General features: G+C 41.1%; 1 protein-coding gene across 1 annotated transcript in view; it reads right to left on the reverse strand.

Annotated features, from left to right (window-relative positions):
• Positions 1-22,822, reverse strand: part of KCNH7 (potassium voltage-gated channel subfamily H member 7) — a 318,264-nt gene that overhangs the window by 28,328 nt on the left and 267,114 nt on the right. The window contains exons 10-11 of the mRNA XM_024199964.1: positions 8,844-9,096; positions 5,165-5,370 (exon numbers count right to left, since the gene is read on the reverse strand). Of these exons, the coding sequence (XP_024055732.1) occupies positions 5,165-5,370; positions 8,844-9,096 (459 nt within the window). The remainder of the gene's footprint in view (positions 1-5,164; positions 5,371-8,843; positions 9,097-22,822) is intronic.

A 22,822-nucleotide genomic window follows, 5' to 3' on the forward strand; every position in this document is an offset into this window, starting at 1 on the left:
GGGTCATGGCCCGGCCCCCACCTCCTATCTGCCCTCCCGGGACTCCTGCCCCATCCAACCACTCCTTCTCCCTGTCCCCTGGCTGCCCCCAGCTGCCCTATCCAACCCCCCTTCCTTCCTGACTGCCCCCCTGGGACCCCTACCCCCATTCGTTCCCCCCTCGACCACCACCCTGAACTCGCCTGCCCTCTATCCAACCCCCCCGCTCCCTGCCCCCTTACCGCAGCCTGGATCACTGGTGGCTGGCAGCGCTACAGCTGTTCCGCCTGGCTGGAGCTGGGCCACACCGCCACCACCACGCAGCACAGAGCACCGCAGCTGCGCTGCCCCAGGAGCTCACAGCCCAGAGCATTGCGCCGGCGGCAGAGCGAGTGAGCTGAGGCTGCGGGGGAGGGAAGACAGCAGGGGAGGGGTCGGGGACGAGCCTCCCAGGCCAGGGGCTTGGGGGCCGGGCAGGATGGTCCCACGGGCCATAGTTTGCCCACCTCTGAAATAGCTCAAATGCAGAAGTGATTCCTAAAGAACATCATCTTATTGCTTCTTTGTAAAAGAAGGCAATACGCTTGGGTAAAAATGCCATCCGGGCTAAACAAATTTCTCCATGTGACAAAGTTTAACCATAAATTTTCAGTTTGTGTAAATATGCAGCTTTGAATGTGTAAGCGGCAAAAAGAAGGGGAAAGTTCCCCCCCCCATCTTTACCCATTCTGGGCATACAGCCAAAGAACTGATAACAGCTGGTTTGTTTTTAAACATCTTACAGTCATATAACAGCAGCTGTTTGAGATTTGTTTTAGCTACAAAAGAAGTAAGTGGTAAGTTCTTAGCTTTTGGTAACATCTGGAAGGTTTAACTGTAATTTTGGTAAGATCTAATCAAATAAGATTTGTAAATGCCAGCTGTGGGATAAATAATAACCAAGTACCCTCCCCCATCCTCCTCTGTATGCTTAAATTGAAATATGTTTTTTGTGACATTATGAACAAATGTCTGATCGTAGGCAGAACTGGTTAACAGAAAAAGAGGGATTATGTTGTGGTGATTAGGCCTACAAATGTACCCTAATTGGGAGCTCAACAGTAAAAAGTGAGTGAAGGTTTATAAATGGTCACAATAGCCACTTACAATAAATGCTGATGGGAAAAGGTACGAATGGGAGACAAAGACTGACTTCGTCCAAACAGAAAGGACTACTGAGAATTCAAGGATTGTGTTTCAAATCATGCTGGCAAACAAGAGAAGCATGGGACTGGAAATCAATAAACCAAAATTGGTGTGTTAGAAATTAGGCCTAATTGGTGGATAAAATAATGAGTGGATGGACTATTTTGCCCATCAGTCCCTTTTGGGGTTCTTAAAAACAGAGACCATAGGGGAAAAGCTGGGTGCCAGAACACCGACTGACTGAAAGATGAGAGAAGGGGAAGGAGCGAGCTTCACCATCATACCTGCTGCCCCATGGTCTCCTGGGACCCTGGATCTTCATCCTAATCCTGAAAGGTGTCCTGACCAGACTAGGCCAAAAAAGAGGGAGCCAGAAGATATAGTCACCTCTACCTGGCCAGGGCCAGCTCTAGGTTTTTTGCCACCCCAAGCAAAAAAAATTTTGACTGCCCCCCATCCCAGCCCTGGGCTCCTCACTGGACCCCCCTGCTGCCCCAGCCCTGGGCTCTCTCCCCCCGCACCTGCACCCTCCTGTCGCCGCAGCCCTGGGTCACTGTTAACTCGCTCCCACGGCAGGTCATTCAGCAGGAATTTTAGATGTGCACAGAACACAGACAGGATTGGTTCCCATATGGTTACAGAACTGCAGTAAAGTGGAACAATTTTCAGCTTGTGTGACTGGAGGATATCTGGATGCATATTATAAGACTGTCCTACATAAATGAAGAAAAGTTGAGGTGCCTTTATTATTCTTTTGTTCCTCTCTTTCTTTCTATGGGGAATTTGCCAATGCAATATCACTGTCTTCCTTTTAAACAAACAAACAAAAAAGACAATGGCTGTTGAAAATAGCAATTCCAGTCCTAATAATCACTGGGAAGCATTTCTTGCTCAATTTTATCCTACTTTTTCTACAGCAAGTTACAGTGGATCAATATATTTGATTTGGGAGAAATGAAGTAATAGCTGCCCAAACTGAGCTTGAGCACTCCTGAATTTTGAGGTGTTCAAATCTGGAAGGCAGGTGCTGGGGGGGAGGTGGGGGGAGGGGGCTGTGGCTCTGCGGGGGAGCACGGCAGCATGTATGCAGCAGTGTCTAGCGCTGCGCGGAGCCAGACACGCTGGTCTGAGTGTCACGGTAAGGGGGTTGGGGGGTTGGATGGGGCGGAGGTTCTGGGGGGGCAAGGAGAAGGGGGGGTTAGATGGGGCAGGGGTTGGGGGGGCAGTCAGGGGGCAGGCAGCGGTTGGATAGGCATGGGAGTCCTGGGGGCTTGTCAGGGGACAGGTAGGGGGTGGGGTCCTAGGGGGGGGAAGTCTCAGGAGGGGGCAGTTGGGGACAAGGAGAAGGGAGGCTTAGATAGGGGGTGGGATCCTGGGGGGCAGTTAGGGGCAGGGGTCCTAGGAGGGGGTGATCAGGGGACAGGGAGCAGGAAGGGTTGGATGGGTTGGGGTTTCTGTGGGGGGCAGTTGGAGGGAGTGGATGGTGGCAGGGTGGGGCTACCCTCCCTCCCCATGGAGTGTCCTATTTTTTGAATGTTAAAATATGGTATCTCTGCCCTTCCCAGTGCAGCTCTCCATTCACTGCAGCATGAGGTCTCAGCTACCTCCCTCCCTCCCCCTCTTTCCTGTTGGTAGTGGCCAAGGGAATGCTGGGAAATGTAGTTCTTTCCCTGCTTGAGGGCTGGCTCTATAGGCAGGGAGCTAACCAAGGAACTACAGCTCCCCTGTTGGTTCTCAGCTCCCATGCTGGATACCTGCTGCCCCTGCAAATGGGCTGCCCCAAGCACGTGCTTGCTTTGCTGGTGCCTAGAGCCGCCCCTGTACCTGGCTCCAGCTAAATCCCAACCACTACTTGGGATGTGAGAGTTTATCACACCCTGCTCCTCCAACTCTGTGTATTCTTTTCCTTCCCCCACCTTATTTCCTCTCCCTCTCCTTTTGCCTTCTGTCTAAGAGGAGTCTAATTTAGCTGGCAAAAACTGTATATTTTGCAACCCTGCTGAGAGCCTGTGACCAGAAAGAGGCAGTTAAAAGCAATGCCTAAATAGCCTGATGCTGGTGTAAGTTTGCCAGGTCTCGGAGTGACTGATGAGACTGTGTTGTGCCTTCCTTTTTTTTCAGCAGCGAGGTTGCAAGTGAGATTCAACATCAGAGATAGAAGCCGCATTTTCTATCTCTGCTGTTGTTTCCTCTCCCCTTTTGTGTGTTTGTGTCTTGTTTTGTCTTCTAGGAAATGGGGTTGAACTTCAGCAACAACAGCCCATCTGTTTAAACCCCCCCAGCCCATCTCAACTAACTTCCTCCCATTTCCCCCAAAACGACAGTGATTACTATCTTTGATACCATCTAAAAGACTGTCAGACAAGGGGTTTCCTCCTAAAAACTTTACGGCTAAAAGGAAAGAGAACAAGGGATGATGTTAAAATGAAAGCTTTACTTAAGACTTTACATTTCTGTCTCCTGAACTGTTACTGGGTTATCCATTGGCGGATGGTAACTTATTAAAGGTGCCATGGATTTCTTTTTTTTTCTTTAGGGGGGAGGGATAGCTCAGTGGTTTGACATTGGCCTGTTAAACCAGGGTTGTAAGTTCAATCCTTGAGGGGGCCATTTAGGGATCTCTGGCAAAAATCTGTCTGAGGAGTGGTTCTGCTTTGAGCAGGGGCTTGGACTAGATGACCTCCTGAGGTCCCTTCCAATCCAGATATTCTATGATTTCAAATAATGCAAATTCCCCCCCATTCTTTTCTGTATCTTTAATAAAAGGTTAACAAGATTTTTAATTATGGATTTGCCATGGTACTATGCAGGCTGATGTCTCTGTATATCAAACCCCAAGTCTTGTTTAACACTGTTTAATGTTGGACTGTGACAATATCTTAACACTTTTGACTCTTTGGGCCCATTTATTCCATCCAAACTAATGCAACACCTCTCGCTCCTGTTAGCCAGAAGCATCCTTCCCTTCAGCCAATATCCAACTCTCTATTTTTTTTTCCAAATCCTGATTGACAAACTTCCAGGGAGATGTAAACCCTACCCAGGCTGCACTTCCTTCTCCTTTCTTGAAGGGGACACTGTGGGCAGGGAGGCATCGTAAGGAAGTCATTGGTGGGAGGAGAGACAAACGGAGATTCAGCAGGTTCAGAGTAGAGAAGACAAGCGTGGGGTGTCCTACCAAGAGTGCTTCATATGTTTTATTAGTTAATTTTGAATATAGGAAATGTAGTCCAAGAGGACAGAACTGTGAAAGAAGATTTGCAAGACAATTACATTTGTTGTAGTATTAGTCATAAATGGAACCAGGGTAGCCTGATTCTTGTTTATTTTGTATTTCTGATAATGAGAGAAATTTGACACTGTCAATCTATTTAAGTTTATATTCATGTTTATTTCAAAACAGTTTTTTAATGGGTGTATCAAAATATTCAGAATCCCTCTGGTTGAAATCTTAACACTACCTCTACCTCGATAGAATGCTGTCCTCGGGAGCCAAAAAATCTTACCGTGTTATAGGTGAAACCGCGTTATATTGAACTTGCTTTGATCCACCGGAGTGCGCAGCCCCGTCCCCCTGGAGCACTGCTTTACCGCGTTATATCCGAATTCGTGTTATATCGGGTCGCGTTATATCGAGGTAGCGGTGTATTTGAATATAGAACCAAATCTTGGTAGTTTAACATCACCTGAGTCATCTCATTCACTTCTGCTAGGTCTAACCGACTTTGCTTGGACCACACAGATAAGTGTTTTTTTTTTTTTTAATAGAATTTGGCCTCAAGCCTTTTGCTTTTAATTCTGTTAACCTTTGTTTTTTCATATATTTTCCAGTTTTGATCACATGGAACTGATTCCACTCTCACACCATTATTAGTCAATTTAACTTTGGTGTAAGAGAAGAGCCAGAATTTATATTTTCCAGGGATGTCTCTCTTTTCTGTGACTTAACACATACACTTGAAAGAAAATCATAGAAAAAAATAACACCTACTGTATGTACCTTTGAAGTTTCGTGTCTCAGATTAAAAGTCAGTTCTAGATTGGTGAGAAAGAGATCAGAAAATTCAGGATACATATCCAAAACCTCTAGTAGGTCTTCTCGCTGGATCTTATGCAAGTCACAGTAGGTTAAAGCTCTCACATCTGCATTTGATTTCCCTGGTTTTGCATAAAGATGTACCATCTCTCCAAAAATATCATTTTTACCTGCAAAAACAAAATCAGACAGATTATTTTAATTATGAGAAATCCATTAAAATGAATGCACCCATAACTCTTTAAGAAACTTATACTATGGGATATGAAGTTATAAAACCTGATTATCCTGATTTACACTGGTGTATGTAAGAGGAGTAATTCCATCAAAATCAATGGAGTTACACTGGTATAAAACCGGACTAAGTGAGAGGAAAACCTGGAAATTTTTAAACTCTGTTTTGAATCAGTTCTGCATTATTCCTGCCATAACAGAATACATGCAGAATTTCTACTAGCCCCTTCTTGTAACAAAAATATAATCTAGAGTAGTAAATAATATTCCTGATAATGATATTTTATACTACAGTAGTGCCCAGAGCTCCCAATCTGGATTGAGACCACATTGTGTTAGCAAATGTACAAATATATATGATGACATAGTCCTTTCCCCAAAGATCTGCAATGGAAGAAGCTGACTCAATTTTCAATGTTAGAATTAATTTTGAACAGTAATTCAATACCTCAAGAGACAGAAGCCCCATAAACAGAGCTGTTTTCATGCTGATACTTTTACAACTCTGCTTTCCTTCAACCTTGACACATTTACAGTATTTATTACTAACATTGTCATCAGTAATGTACATGCTTGTTTTTCCAAAATCTGCATCTGATCTTTCATAGCATATGTAGTGTGAGGACATAGACACAAAGAACCATGCCTTAAGCAGTAACTAGAGAACCCTCATTTATTAAGATCCCTGCTGCATCCTGATCTCTGGAAGCTGTGGAGGACCAGGAACTCTGTAATCACTTCACACTTTATTCAGGCAAAATCTCCATTGCATGCAGTGAGGTATGTGGGATCAGGTCTTCAGATTGAAATGGGTCCAGAATTCATCTCCATTATCTGTCTTTCAAAAATGTACAAAGATTTTGGCCAACATGTTCAGGTTTGAACTTTGATTTTGGGTGCCCATCTTGAGACACTTTGTACCTTGTTATCAGAAGTGCTGAGCACCCATAGCTCCAATTTACTTCAAAACAAAGTTGTGGATGCTCAGCTCCTCTGAAAATAGGGCCCAGAGTGTTTCAAGCTGGGTACCCAAATTCAGTGAATCAGCAGCTATTTAGGAAATCTTGGCCTTTGTTTCTTCCCTATAATCCCTTCTTCTGCAAGGCACAGAGGGGACAAAATGATCACAAACACCCTTCAGCTCTGGCCTGGAAAGAGGTAGCAATGAACCATCATACAAACCTTGCCGACCCCCCCTCCCAATATACTGCATGGTTGGAGTTCTGAAAATTTGGGGGGAATGGCAGTCCAGAGAGGGAGGAACTGGGAGCAGTCCAACTACGTAGCATTATACTTTCCAGGACTACTGTTTTTTCCATTATAATGCTGAACTGCATTATCTCCCCCTGAGAAAAGGGTTAGTTTGCCGCTGCAATCAGATCCATAGTGATCGCATGGCTTGGCTCTTGAATGACCTGCTGCTAGGAGGAAGGGGCTTGGGGAGCACCAAGGAGGGACTGACTGTCCAGACCCCCCTCACATCTAAGGGTTTCATTGAGGATTTGGGGACATATGCACTGGGCCGGTGCTTCCACTAGGCGACCCTAGGCGGTCGCCTAGGGCAGCAGGATTTGGGGGGGTGGCATTTTGCCGCCCTCGGCAGAAATTTGGCAGCGGCGGGTCCTTCTGCTCCGGGTCTTTGGCGGAAATTCAGCAGCGGGTCCTTCACTCGCTCCGGGACCTGCCGCTGAAGTGCCCCGAAGACACGGAGCGGAAGGATCCCCGCCGCTGAATGCTCAGAGGAGGAGCGATGCCGCCTAGGGCGGCAAAAACCCTGGCGCCGCTCCTGCATATGCACAGTGCAGAGGGCTTTGGCCATGCCACTTGTGTGTGGCTGCAAACCTTTCCCAGTGGAGGGAAGGATGCATCAACAGGAGGTTTCCATTTTCCCTCCTGTGTGCTTTTCTGCAGGAGGCAATAGTAGGGCCCAAGATGTTTTTGGCAAAATGTTGTTTATCTTTATTTTTTTTCAATGAGGTTTTATTGCAGGCTAATTTCATGCAGGCTAATTTAAACCAGCCCATCATTCTGACCAATATTGTTTTATTGTTGACTTGTACTCTCCCATCTGTTTATATTCTTGCTGTCACAAACCCTTATTGACCAATGCAGCAGCAAGCAAGCATAAAGGCCTATCATTTGCATAGCACAATAGCCAATAAAATAAAAATAATTCCCTCATTTCTTTTCTTGACTGCGAGGACTACAATTATTTTCACATATTTTAAGATGGTCTCCATGGAATAGATTGAACACTCTACTGGAAGGTGTTCTAGAAGCTCCACATGGTTCTCCTTCTAGTTTCCTGGCGTTATTCCTTCCAGAGGGATAGGGTTGCAATAAGAGTAGGAGTCTGTTATACCACAAAACCTCTGTGGCACTCAGGTAATATAGGGAGGACATTTGTCTCAGCACTAGCCTCTCTCTCCCCTCTGTTTTTTCTGTTGGGGTTTGATCTTGCTCCCAGTGAAGTAGATGACAAAACTTCTATTGACTCCAGTGAGGAAGGTTAAAACTTTTTGTTCTACACAACTCCATTGTAATTAAAGATAGGTGACATTTTTTGCATGAAACAATTTTTGGTGAAAAATGCAGATTTGGCAACACCGAAACATTTCATGAATTCTTGTCAAAATTGCTTCAGTTGACCCCTCCCCTCCAAAATTCCCCAAAATCAAAACATTTAATTTCAACATTTTCTAAATGAAACACTTCACTTTTAAAATTCAAAATGACTTTTTGGTTCAACATTTCCTTTAATTCTGTTAAAAAACCCAGTGAAAAATGTTTAAAATCCTCAAAATTGAAATGAAACATTTTGTTGAACTCAAAATAATTTTTTTTTTACTTTTACATTTTTCAAAATTTCGTTTGTGTTTTGATGCAAAACAATTTTTCCTCCCAATTTTTTGGAATTGCCAATGCATGGAAAAATCCATTATTCACCCATCTCCAATTGTAACCTCACCTCTAAGGATTCTGTCACCAGCCAATGCCATAGGACTGACTCACAGGAGGGGGAAGTGCCTACATTAATGCTGTGTCAATAATATTAACTTAGGCAGGGATTTATGTTGGAGTTGATCAGGGAAAATTCTAAATGCACAGGCAGCTGGGCTCTTTGGTGCACAGGGATTCTCCACTCCCTGCATGGACTCTCCAGATCCTAACCTTTCCCCGTAGAGCAAAGTCACTTGTGATACGGACAGGCCCCCTTCCTGCCCATGAAGTGAGGATATTATGTAGGTGGTGCTGCTAAATTAGTCATTGAGAAGCTTGATTTTAAATTGACTGTATCATTCACAGGGTACACGAACCAAATATGGCAATGGACCTTTTCAGTCTGCTGTTCTGTAGTTTGTGCTAGCAGAAAGATGACATTCCATCTCCTTAGTTTGCAAATACATACCAAGAATGGCTACAACAATGTCATTCTTGAGGATTTCAATGGAGCCTCTTGACAGGAAGTAAAGAGCTGTGAGAACATCACCACCGTGGACTAAGGTGTCACCAGGAGGAGCATGGGTTGTCTTAAACTTCATAGCTAAAGCTCGGAGACAACCTTTACTGGCCCCCTGGAAAGCTTTGCAGTTCTGAAGCAAGTTTTGGTTCAGGTGTAGACAAATGTCAGCTTGTAAGCATTCTGGAAACCCCTTTAGGACCTGAAGAGAAAAATGAAAGAGTTTCACATCAATACTATGCAAATAATTTTAAATAACTTGTAATGTTTTCTTTGTTCCCAATATGAATGCATTGACATAAAAATAGTGGTGAGTAGCAAGGCTGTTCAGAATACAGTAACTCCTCACTTAATGTTGTAGTTATGTTCCTGAAAAATGCGACTTTAAGCGAAACTATGTTAAGCAACTCCAATTTTCCCATAAGAATTAATGTAAATGGGGGGGGGGGGTTTGGGTGCAGGGAATTTTTTTCACCACAAAATGTATACACAGTATACGTTTTAAACAAACAATTTAATACCGTACACAGCAATGATGATTGTGAAACTTGGTTGAGGTGGTGGAGTCAGAGGGTGGGATATTTCCCAGGGAATATTTAGCCTTACTGCTAAATGATGAACTAGAACTTGGCTGAGCCCTCAAGGGTTAACACATTATTGTTAATGTAGCCTCATACTCTACAAGGCAGCACGAATGGAGGGAGGGGAGACAGCATGACAGACAGAGACACACACCCTGTGTGTGTGTGTGTGTGTGTGTGTGTGTGTGTGTGTGAGAGAGAGAGATGCACATTGCCCCTTTAAGTACGCTGAACCACTCTAAGTAGATTGCCTTTTTAAGTAGACCAGGAAGTTGAGACAGCAGCTGCTGCCAGCACGCTCACTCCCTCCCTCCCTCTGTCCTGAGCCCTGTCATGTTCTACCCCTGCTCTATGGAGATGGGGTAGGCGGGGTGCAGGAGCAGGGGGGAGGGGGACACACTGATATTAGCCCCCACAGCAAGCAGGAGGCTCCCGGGAGCAGCGCATGGCAGTCGGGGGAGGGACAGCTGAACTGCCGGCAACTGATAGCCTGCTGAGACACGGCCGCACAGGGAACTTAGGGGAGAGAGGAGCTGATAGGGGGGCTGCCGGTCCACCCGGGTTCCAAGCCCCCACCAGCCAGCTCCAATGGGCTGCTCTTTCTGCAAGCAACGGACAAAGCAGGCAGCTGTCAAACAACATTATAAGGGAGCATTGCGCAACTTTAAATGAGCATGTTCTCTAATTGATCAGCAACGTAACAACGAAAGAACGTTAACCGGGACGACTTTAAGTGAGGAGTTACTGTATTTTCAATTCATCCAATTTAATGAATGTGTAGTTTGATCAAAATATGGGATCAAATAGGTGTTCTCTATATCATTTAATTTGAGTACTAGCAGGGTCTCTTGAAAGTGTAGTGCTAGGGTGACCAGATGTCTCGATTTTATAGGGACAGTCCCGATTTTTGAGTCTTTTTCTTATATAGGCTCCTATTACCGCCACCCCCTGTCCCGATTTTTCACATTTGGTGTCTGGTCACCCTATTTAGTGCCCACGCACGATTTTTTTTATTTCTTGCATTACAGGAAATGTAATCAGAACATGTATGAATATATTGCAACAGGATAACGATAAGATATAACTAAGCTTGGAAGGATTAGATTTTTATAGGTAAAGGTCACTAAATGTCGATTTCACCATACACACTCTGACAAAAAATATTTCCATTGATAATAATCAAAATTTACAAGTAGGTGAAGTAAGAAAAATGCTGCTTGAGAACTTAGAGTTTGGTTTAAGTACACTTACTTTGTATATCTTGACCTGTGATGTTGGCTATTTGTGTTTTAATGATTACAAGGCTTTAACTTTTTGACTCTCAGGGTCTACAACAATTATTGTCTGACCCCCCATTATTTCCCACAACTGAAAATTTAAATAGATAAAAATAGGGAAAAAAGATTAAAACCTATAATTTTGCATAACTGTGAAAATTTAAATTGATAAGTATTGTTAAATATATTTAATTTAGAAATGTATAGCCCAGATCCTCCATAGCAAATCTGTATACTCCATTCAAGCCAGATTTACACAAGCTGAGGATCTGGCCCATAAACTGCAGGTACTTGCTTATTTGTTATTCAGGTTCACTGGAGTTTACCTGAACTAGAACCTCAGGATTCCCCAAAGATACAATGTTAATTTTGTTCATAGAATGAAGACTAGGATTTTGCTTACAACTTGGTCATTATGGGCGCGAGATTTGCTAAATTGATCAGCCTTAACCTTTGTTTCGTCTGAAGGTAATGGAAGTTTTACCATTCATTTCAATGGAAACAATGCCCACCCATTGAGTAAACTCATTGTATTCAGAAACAGGACTCACACATAAGTTACTATGCACTGTCCACTTCTTGGGCCACATCCTTCTTATTTTTCACTTATGCAGAGAATCCCATTGAAGTTAATGGGCCAAATTCTTTTTTATTGCACAGTTTTCTTTGATTTCAGGGGGAGTTGCATATACATATCTGAATTCGACACAATGGGACTAATCATATGAGTAATGTGAACAGGATTTGCCTTCCTGCTATTAACACAGTCTATTGATCTACTACTTTTTCTTTTACAGTGTGTACACACGCACATAAGTAATATCAATGGGTATTTCTGTAGAGAATGCAATTTAAAATAATTCCTGTCATAACAGTATTCAGTCCTCACTGTATATTTTCTTATTTCAGCACAATAAAGCTCTGTGCAGTCCATAAATAGGTTCTTAACCGCTATCTCTTGCCTTGTTAACAGAGAAGAGGGATGTGTACATTTCTGACATGAGGCTATTTGTCCACCAAAGCCAAGCTATGATTTACAAATGAAACATTAGTACCTTTAATTGCAATATTTCTATGATTGCTAACAGAAATCAATACAGCTTCTACTGTGAAATAACAGAAAACACAATGTTATAACACACATTTATACAAATAGTTTAACAATTTATGGCCTTTGGACACTATCACACCAGGCATACATCTTCAAAGAAGCCAGAATTCAACAAGAAGCAAAGGAAAACAAAAAAATAAAAAAGGAAAAGCTCCTATTTTAGCACTCTGTTACCAATGTCTAACTACATATAACCAGATACTGCTTAAAGTACAATTGATTCTATTTATTTTAATATGGTTATATCCAAACATATTAACAAGTTGCTATCATTTACAAAATTTACCATGTTCTGAATAATACAGAAAAACTGATATCTAAACATATTAAATCAACCGTCTGGGGGATGAAAAGTTGGAAATATTTTCTTTTAAATTATTTTGGTCTCTGTTCATGTGATTGAAGAAAAGAACTTAATATTTTGAAGTGTTTAATTATTTTTTTCTCTCTCTTTTTGTTATGCTCCCATTTTAATGTAATTTAGAAGAGCCCCAGTTTTAAATGACATGAAATACCAACATATTTTCAATTCAGATGTGCTAAAAGTGAAATGTTTTTATGTTGTTAGACACACAAAAGCATAGCCTTAACGTGAATCAGATTCAGTTCTGTTTTTATTTGTATTAGTTAACAAAGAATTGTACTTTACTATTAAACAAAAGCTATGCAGAGCATGTTTGTTGGTTTAGTTAATATTTCTGCACATTTTTGGTTTATTTAGAGAAACAAGTATAAAGGTCATTAATTTCTTCTGACTATGAAGATATTATAAACCATTGCTTAATATTTGTTAGTTGCTGTATTCATATTTCAATAGCACCCAAAATGTACTAGGCACTGTACAAACATGTATGAGGAGATAGGCCCTGCCCCAGACAGATTATACCCTAAAATACCATAAATCAGGTATTAAAAGCATTTATGATTTGAAGCTATGATTTTCAACGGACCCTAAGGAAAATGGGCACCCAAAATCCATTTAATTGTGATGGGAATTGGGTGCTTAACTCCATTAAGGCAGTTTTGAAAAATCACAGCCTAAATTCTTGACTTCAGAAGAGTTAAAATTTGTTAGAACATTGGTATATACAGTACTACTAAGAGCAGAATTGCCTCACCACTTATATTATACTTGATCCTATTTTAAATATTAGCAAATTGACAGAATAATTTAAAACACAATCTGCCATAAAATTTACTTATTCTTTTCTAATCCATGCTGGTCTTTATGAAAATATTTGGTTCAGCAATTTTACCAAGATGTTAAAAAAAAAAAAAAATGAAGAGTGATTCTGATCTCACACCACTGTAAATCCAGAATAACTGTATTCAGATTAATGGAGTTACAACTCCTGTTAGATTGGTGAATTGGGAAACCAGGCCTTAATATTTATAGAGTACCCAGAATTGCCAACCCAAAGTGTTCAATAATCAGGAGTCAGGTCTTTAAAAATTATGTTTTTTTTTTTAAATAGAGTGGGGGTTCTTTTGATCTATCATCTAGTTTCTAGGCCATTAAATACACTCTGGTCACATTTACAAGTTTCTCTGTGACCAGGAGGACTAAAAACTTACTCTTTTAAAAAATAAAAGCTGAGATTCTCTTGTAGCTATCTGACTCCACAAGCTGGAGCTTTAAGAAAAACGCTAACAATTGTGAGACTTGTGATGAAATCATGAAAGCTGACAACACTGAGTACAACAGAGATAGGAACTGCTCTCAAAACAGCATCATTCTAGGTGACAGATTTTGAGATAGTAGTGTTGGGGGGTCTATCAGGAGAAGATTTTTAAATGTGTGTGTTTTAGTTTCTCCATTCTTCCCCTTCATGTTTCTACCTCCACACTCTGACACCTCAGTAATCTCTTCCCACTGGGCTCTGTTCAGCAAAAACACAGATTTTCATGTTTTTTGCAGCTGAACCTCTAGGGCAGAGGTGGGCAAACTACGGCCCGCGGGACCCTCCTGCCCGGCCCTTGAGCTCCTGGCCCGGGAGGTTAGTCCCTGGCCCCTCCCTGGCTGTTCCTCCTGCCCCGCAGCCTCAGCTCACTGCGCCGCCGGCTGTAGTGCCGCCAGCCACCAGTGCTCCAGGCAGCGCGGTAAGGGGGCAGGAAGCAGCGGGGGTTGGATAGAGGGCAGGGGAGTTCGGGGTGGTGGTAAGGGGGCGGGGGTGTGGATAGGGGTCGGGGTGGTCAGAGGGTGGGGAACATGAGGGCAAGGGTCCCGGGGGGCAGTCAGGAAGGGGGGGGGTTGGATAGGGGGTGTTGGCCGGGCCACGCCTGGCTGTTTGGGGAGGCACAGCCTCCCCTAACCAGCCATCCATACAATTTTGGAAACCTGATGCGGCCTTCAGGCCAAAAAATTTGCCCGCCCCTGGGGTAGGGGCTTCCTCACCATGGTACTTGAGTGTGTGGAAGCAGAGAAAGAACTGTCATGCATTGCATCCCCTTCCTGTCAGTTCTTTCTCTGCTTCCACAAGTGTAATTCAGGAGACTCTGCTCTCCGCACAATGCTATTGTACTTCTTTGCTACGGGTTTTAGCTCTGTTCTTTGGCAGTGATGGGGCACAAACTCATTCCTCATCTTTGTAACCCACTGTATGGTACATAATGTTTGACTGATCTTATTTGGCATCCTCAGTGAGAAAAGTTAAGCTCATACACAGGGGAGGATTCTCTATGCCAAGCTGTGTGTCATGATCAGGAGCAACCTAGAAAGGAAGGTATTGCGATTATTCAAATTGGCTAGAAGATTAGTTCTTTGGAGGTGGTGAGGAATTCTTGCCGCATAACTTACTGTGGGTATGTCTACACTCCAGTGAGACACCCGTGGCTGGCCCATGCCAGCTGACTCGGGCTCACAGGGCTTGGGCTAAGAGGCTGTTTAATTGCAGGGTAGACATTCGGGCTATGTCCCAAAGCTTGGGCTCCAGCCCAAGCCCGAACACCTATACCACAATGAAACAGCCCGTTAGCCCGCACCAGCTGGCATGAGTCTAATGGCAGTGAAGACATACCCTGAGATGACTGGTATTGAAAGCTTTTCCAAGAATGTTCTATTGGATGCCAACCTCACATGTATCTTGGTTCACAAGGATTTATGAGAGTAGAATGAGCAATATCTATGAGGTTTAACCTCAGGCAACCATCTTATTTTTATATTGGCTACTGATAGATACAATTCATAATTAGGAAAAGTGGCCTGTGTTTACTGTCTGAGTCAATAATAATGTATGATGAGCCATGTGCGTTTTGCATTTTCTGTTGAACTTCTGAACAGTTTTTTGATATGCCATCAATTTCTATCTCTTACAAGATACTAGGTGCAAATCAGGATACTGCTACAGCAGTTATTTCCATTGCTTTATTGGTGGGATTATACTCATGAAAAACCCACAAATACATCAGTAAAGTCAAAGACTCCTGTGTAGTTAATGATGAGTATTTCAAGGTAACCACTATTTCACAGGTCTTTTGCATCCCTTAACTGAGTCTCCTTTCCAGGTTGGTCAGGATTATTGCACAATAAATCCTCTATAAATGAGCAATCATGAAGAAACATGCATGGGCTAGCCTTAGAGCTGTTTTTGCACCATGCAAACAGGCCTTTTATTAATATGTTCTGGCTCATGTGATCATGTGATGCAATGTGTTTTGTTTCTTTGTTTTTATCTTCGCTCTACTTGGCCCAGAGTGTCATGTTCCATGTATTTTTGCCGACCATTTCAAGCTACATTACTTTTACATATTGCATGTTCATTGGGGCAAGTGTGGTACATGATTTGTGTTTCGTATTCAGCAGTACTGCTTTCACACTCCTTGGAAATTCAGTTTTTTGTTCTGTCAGGCATAGGCTTGACTTTGGATGGAAATCCTCAGGGATGCAGTATCCCTTTTTTTTTTACATATATTTTGATTCCACAAGCAGTACATGTTGCAATACACTGGTCCTGGTGGCAGTCAGTGGTGCTCCTTGTACTCTGTCTGTCTTCCTTCCAATGGTTCAAGTTGTCTCTTTTGATACGGACATGATCAAATATAAAGTGGCATGCACTTGACAATCAGAGTAGACTTTCTGCAGAAGAGATCGCACTAACTATGTTTGGACGATGGCTCACCCCAAACTCATGTTTGCTTGGCATCCCTCCCCTAAAGCGAGAGTCAGACCTGTTTATGAATGCAGGCAGGTATACCAATAATTGAAGAGGCAGGGATAAGCGTAGGCACGTAAGAGAACATTTATGCATTATGGGCTTAATCCTTCACCATTTAAGACAATGGGATTTTTTCCATTGACTTCAATAGATGCAGAATTAAGCCCTTGGAGATTTGCTGAGGAAATCTCCACATGCTTTTCCTTAACTAACCTATCTAATACTCAGGTACATGCCTTAGCATATGTCTACACTATGCAAAGCTACAACATCATAGCTATTCTGACATATCTAGTATGTAGATGCAGTCTACACCAATGGAAATTTTTTTTCTGTTGGTGTTGGAATACCCTTCCCTGAGCAATGGCAGTTACATCAAGTGAAACATTCCTATATCCTATATCAACATAGCTGCGCCTCCTCTGGGAGTTAGCTATGTTATAGCTATTCTAGCCTATATCAACCTAACTTCTAAAGTTAATACAATTTACTTGGCTGGGTTTTTAGCCAGTTTATTATAGATCAGAGTGATGTGCAGAATGGAGAAAGATATTTTATATTTTTCCACCATATTTTCTTCCATCTACGGTGAAAAAGGCAATTTTTAAACCTATCGATATGACTATAGGAGATAAGTCTTTGAGGCATGTAACAATGTTTCAAGACTTACATTCTGTAGACACTTAGGGAGCTTCAGGCTCCAATCTATGAGTTGGACTTATATGTATCCCTTCTTTTGAGAAGTCCAGTGAGGAGACACTTTGTCTATAAATGGAGAAGATTTTCATTCCTCCTTTTAGAAGGACAGGGTGACAGATGGGTGATTTATGGCTAGCAATCTCACCAGTTAATATTCTGTCTGAAATCTCCAGTTTTTATGGAAAGAAATGAGAAAGTTTTGGTAAAGCAACTAAAGAAACATCTAAACCCTCAGATATAGCTAGAGATTCTTTCTTCTAACTATCATTTCTTTGGTCTTTCCTGGGTTCAGTTAGAGCCAGCTGTTCTTTACTCCAATTTACTTTATGTGGTAGGATATCAGGGAGACTGCACTTTCTAAGATGAATAAAAAGGTGACAGAGCTATGTGAAATTATTGGCAATGTACCCCTCGTCATCTCATTATAGGCCTGATTCAAAACACAATGAAGTCAATCAAAAGATTGTATTTTATGGGTTCTGTATCAGGTCCCTAACTGTTGCACCCTCTGGGAGAGCATGGGTAAAGTTCACAGGGAGGAGAAAAACAGCTGACTCTTAGGATCTTTGAGAAGAAAAAAGAATAGATAGTTTAAAAGCATCCCATTTATTCTCATTATAACAGACAGGGTCAAGCAATAATATCTTGTGATTGATAGTATCCAGAATTGCTGACAATTCTAGAAGTTTCAGCACCATTGTTTTGCCACTGCTCATCATAAGGAGAACTTCCATCAGTTTTGGCTGTCTGACAGGAACCAGCCTAAAGCCTGACTGGAGGGATCTAGGCTATCACTGAAGGCCAGGCACTACTAAAATCTCTTTGCATTCACTTACATAATAACCTTGCCAGGGAGAAGAGGTTCTAGACTCTACAATAGTTAAGCTATGTCAGTGGTGTCTGAGTTTTAGTTTTCTTAAGAACATGCCATTTAGAGCATGTTTCAGGATACTAGGACACAAGGCCAAGTTCCATCTCTAGGAGGAGTTAACGGTTTCTGTGAGCAGTGGGAATTTCACATGGCATTTCACATGGCTTTGACCAGTTAAAAAGGACAAGGGGCAAGGTCATAGGTGGAGGCACAAAATCCTTTCAGTGCATCTAGTGCCTCTATGTATAGGATTAGGCACATTTCTATCGCGATGGGTGGAAATATGAGATTCTTCTTCTCTGTGCCTAAAAAACTGTCATGGATTCACATGATTTTGGCACAACATGAAAGAGTTCCTTGAAACAGATAGCAGTCAGAGGAGGCAATCTGGGTTTTCATGTGATTCCCCTTGGGATGAGATTTGCTGATTGCTATCATCATGGAGAAGTAGAATCTTTTGGCTTCAATCAGCACTTATGCACAAGTTTGTGTGAAATACTTTTGCTGGAATTCTCCATCCACATGCCAGCTTCCTTATTAACTTTGAGTTTATCTGTGAGCTGTGGCAAACTGGATGGTGGTAGGCAGTGTTTGGGAGCTTAAGTGTTGTGGACAGCAAGTGGTCTGAATGTTTTATTAGGCCATTGACCCCCTAATTCAAGGAGAGAATAATTTTTACTACTATAAAAATTAGGAAGCTGGCAAGGTCCATGAGGTTTCCAGGGACAATGTAGGTGGTCTCTTTTCTAAGATGGGCAGAGTGAAAGGCCAGGCTTCAGGCTGTGACCTGTTCTTTTGAATGCAGATTTTGTTCTGATTATCACTGTCTATCTAAGTATGTATAGGGACTTCATCACTGTGAAATCTTTCAGACAATTATTTTTGCCTTACACCACTCTTGCGAGGTAGGGAAGTATGATTTTATCCTTGTCCCAGTGGCAGATAAGACAAAGAGATGTTAATGACTTGCCCAAGGTCACACATGGGAGAGCCAGGAACAGAAGCTATATCTCCTGAGTTCCAGTCCAGTGCCTTAACCACAAGACCTCCTCATGTCTCTGTGACCTCCATAATGGATCACTGAAATGTTCACTCCTGAAAACCTCTAGGAAACGTCAACTGTTGTAGAATGTGGCTGACCATCTCTCTTTTTTTTTTAACTTCATCGTCAGTTCAGTGGTGAGTCAAATCCTGTCTTCATTATGGAATGAAGGCAATCAATGGTAGAAAGATTAGTAATTATCCTGTTTGTGAGACTTTAGCCCACAAAACAATGCAATGAACTATTGATACAAGATTAGTTTATTCATATACTCAAGTCTCATAAGTCTCTTCTGTTGGATCTCTCAATTAGCTGTAGTTTTTTTGTTCATTAGCCATTATTACAATAGATAAGGAAAAAACCAACGTCCCAATTCCCAGTCTATTCATATTTGAAGTACTTTTTGGCTGTCTCAAGTAAAACTGAGTAGGAAACTGTCCTGCAATTTCATTTTATTTTGAAAATTTTCAGAAAATTTCCCATTCTGCATCAAAAGTTTTCATTACAGCTGGCATGTTCCTGCAAAAAGTTTCAGTTTCAACAAATTGACATTTTCAGAAAAAAACCTTTCTGTTGGAAAATTCCCACTCAGTTCTAATCTCAGCCAATTCATTTACAGGTTAATGATCCAAACTCTTGCAATCTGGGTACAGTTCAGATGTGATAGAGAAATCAATGTAGTTAATGGCTCTGGTCAGGATGGAGTTAAGTTAAGTAACCTCACTTTGGCTTGTGAAATGTGAATTATTCTCTTATCTTTCTGGGATGTACATAGATAGCACATGATGGAAGCATCACTTTGGGCTTCAGAAGTGATTGTATGAGGAGCATAAGCAAATGTAGACTGTGTTGAAACAGTTGTACCACAGAATATAAAACTGAGAAACTTCTGTGCACTACCAGCTGGTGAAAGATGCCTTTTTGGTACAGTACCATTTATGGCCCATATCCTGCATATAGTTATGCAGGTGCTTTTCTTTATACACACAGCTAGCACCATTGCAGCCAATGAGACTAGTCACATGCGTCAAAATTAAGCATATTCATAGTGCTTGCAGGAGAAGAGCCTAAAAAGGTATATTGAAAGAAATGATGACCTGTTATCCCCTTTTATAGTACTAAATCCAAAAATAAAAAGTAAAACTTCCTTCAGTCTATATTTGAAATGTTAATTAAAATACATGTTTGGGCAAACCCTTCCCAGAGCATGGCCCACTTATTTTGGACTTTCTTTTAGGCAAAATAAACCAATACACCTATCGTGATGCACAGAAAAATCCATGGGAAAGTGGGGGTTAGAAGAAACACATGCATAATTGAAAAAAGGATCTTCAGATATTAAGTACTGCTTCTTTCTATAAGGGGTAGTACAGTCATGCTGTTATCAGTGGGTGCTGGACTGATAATATTGGAAGGAAGTGGAAAACATAAGGAGAAAAGAATACAAGAAAAACAGAACAGGATAGTTTGAAAAATTCTAGAACATAACGAAACAATCCTTTTAAATCTCAGAGACTGGCAGGAGCTTTCATTATAAATCATCTTTTGTAACTAACTTTGCCAGTGAATAAAATAACAGCATGATTTAAATTATGCTTATTCTGTAGACTCAAGAATTTGATCCAGATTAAAGTAAATCCTAAATACTGTTTATCCAATCCATGCAAAATTATATTATCAGTACAACTGTTTTATCAAAATACATTATGCAATGCATCAAAATCAAAGAGATGTAGAAGTGAAGCAGAGAGGAACAAATTAATCATTTTCTTATCATATTTCACCACCAGAGCTTTAAAGTTACTTTTATGTTTAGTCATCTAAGATGAACATGAAATATTATCTCCTTATTTTCAGTAAAAAAACTGCAGGATTTTTTAAAGAAAGCAAGTTTATTTATCTAAGTACAGTATTATTTCTTAAGTGAAAAGTTAGTTTGTTTTCCCTGAATTCTTAAATTATTAGTCCTGACACGTAAAAGCATTTTTTGAAACAAAATTCATATTATTAGTTATGTATATGATGTAAATTATTCATAAATTTCAGGTTTCAAAGAAGGAAAATTATTTTAGACTTTATTTTTACTCAGATTTCAGTGATGAGATGGGGGAGGAGGGAGAGAGTCAGGATCAAATTCTGCCCTTAGATATTCACACAAAACTCCGGTTGAAGTTGGCAGGAGTCACACACTTGCCTGAGGACAGAATTGGTCCCTTTGGATGTAAATATAGAGATTTCATGCAAGTTCAAACTCTCAAAACCACATGCCAGTCCATTGCATATGGACATGGTTTAGAGCCTGGAAAGCTTCGTCAGTACTTGCTGCTAACATGCATATGGGGTTTGAACTAAAAGCATTCACATAAAAAGGAAAATGCAGAATGATCAGCATGGCAAGTTTATCAGAGTGTGACATTTCTACAGAGCAACTATCTAATGAATATCATATACACATGACCTTTTTTCGACAGAGAAGTTTGATTAGAGTTGTGGGATAAAACTGTCTAATAAATGTGGCAACATCAAGCAGTTTTATCTGTTTTGCCCCTGATTCAATTTAGGTGCGTTTCTCTTTGTTATCTACCAGTTCATCATGCAAAAAGGTTACAACTAAAAATAGAAAACATTAAACAAGCTCTAAACCCAACAGATAACATGGATATTCTCCACACTTTACACTGGAATTAAATTTGATACAAATACCTCCTGCTCTTACCAGTGGATGGTGTTATTCCATGTATTTAGGAATGAAGCAGACAGGAAAGAGATAAATCTTTCATAAGTACAACATAAATCAGACAACTGGCATATCAACCTTGAATTGATGTGTAATATATTCAAACAAACGCACATTAAAAGTAAATTAAATGATTGTCATAGACTTGAGAGATAGAATAGCATGAGAGAGTAAGAAATAAAATATAACAAACACAAGCCACTAATCTGGATTGTTATTGTTTCATATTTTATTTAAAACAAAACCTTCATACTGCCTCACAATCATATTGATGTAGGTGGGGATATTTAATCCATTTAATTTGTATTTCACATAAATGACAAATCTAAGACAACTCCCAACATACCAATTTCTGCATTATGCAAAGTTTAACCAGACAACATCCAATTTGTGGGTACTGTTTCATACAGGTGTCTCCATAGCAGTCACATCCAGTAATCAAAGGTGAAGGAGTTCCTTTTAAGGTGCACTCCTGTTATTTAATACCTTCAGAAATACTGTGCTGGACTAGATCAGACCTACTCCAACTCAAGGACTTGATCCAGCACAGTGCCGAGCATCTCAAACCCCACTGACTTCAATGAGAGTTAGGGCCATTCAGTAACATATAGGATCAAGCTCTGATGCTGCCTTTCCACTAGTGTAACCTCCAAGAGAGGCTTGTGCAAACACCACCTGTTCTGGGGTAGGAATTCTCCCTTGAGGTGCAGCAAAGCCTGCACAAGTGTGTCTGACTGTGTGCGTGTGGGCAATGGGGAATTGTTTATAGATTGATTATAGGTTGTTGCCCATAAAATCTGCTTTTATGTCACAGTAACCAAGAAGTCAAGCTATCAGTGGTTGAGCCCTAAATGCCTTTTATCAAATCACTGCCCTTATCTACTGACGTAAGGTGTGCACTCTTCCAACTTATTCACAGAGAAACAACCACCCTTCTGGAAGATTTTATATTTAAGGCAACATTAGTAAGGGTTTAATTTCTATTTACATTGTACTGAAACTTGTGGAGTTTCTTTTCCTTCCAACCATTTAGAAAGCTAGGCAAGGTCTCAGATCCATCAGTCTTAGAATAGCTTAGGAAGTTATCTGAGCTTGTATTATACCATTGATGGCTTGAACTTGAGTGGTTCAACTTATCAGAAAGGAGATTTCTGTCTTTTGGAAAAGAAGCAAAGCAAGTGGATGCCTACTTCTGCTAATGATGTTATTTCCTTTTAGCATGCCATAGTCTGTAGCTTGATATAAGACTTATTTACAATATTCCATCAGTGTCTATAATCAAGTGTCATGGGTAAAAAGTATCCTGGCATTTCTTTCTAAAATAGTAAGAACTCTGTGAATTGCTGAATGGTTAATACTGTGATGGCTTTCAGCAAAGACATGGAGATTGGTGGGTGGGAGCTCAGTTGTTATTCAGGCTATTTTCTGATTAGAATTCTTCTCTTTTGGGATGCCA

The sequence above is a fragment of the Terrapene carolina genome, unplaced genomic scaffold (assembly GCF_002925995.2).
Source record: "Terrapene carolina triunguis isolate 2854851 unplaced genomic scaffold, T_m_triunguis-2.0 Scaffold62, whole genome shotgun sequence".
Taxonomy (NCBI): domain Eukaryota; kingdom Metazoa; phylum Chordata; order Testudines; family Emydidae; genus Terrapene; species Terrapene triunguis.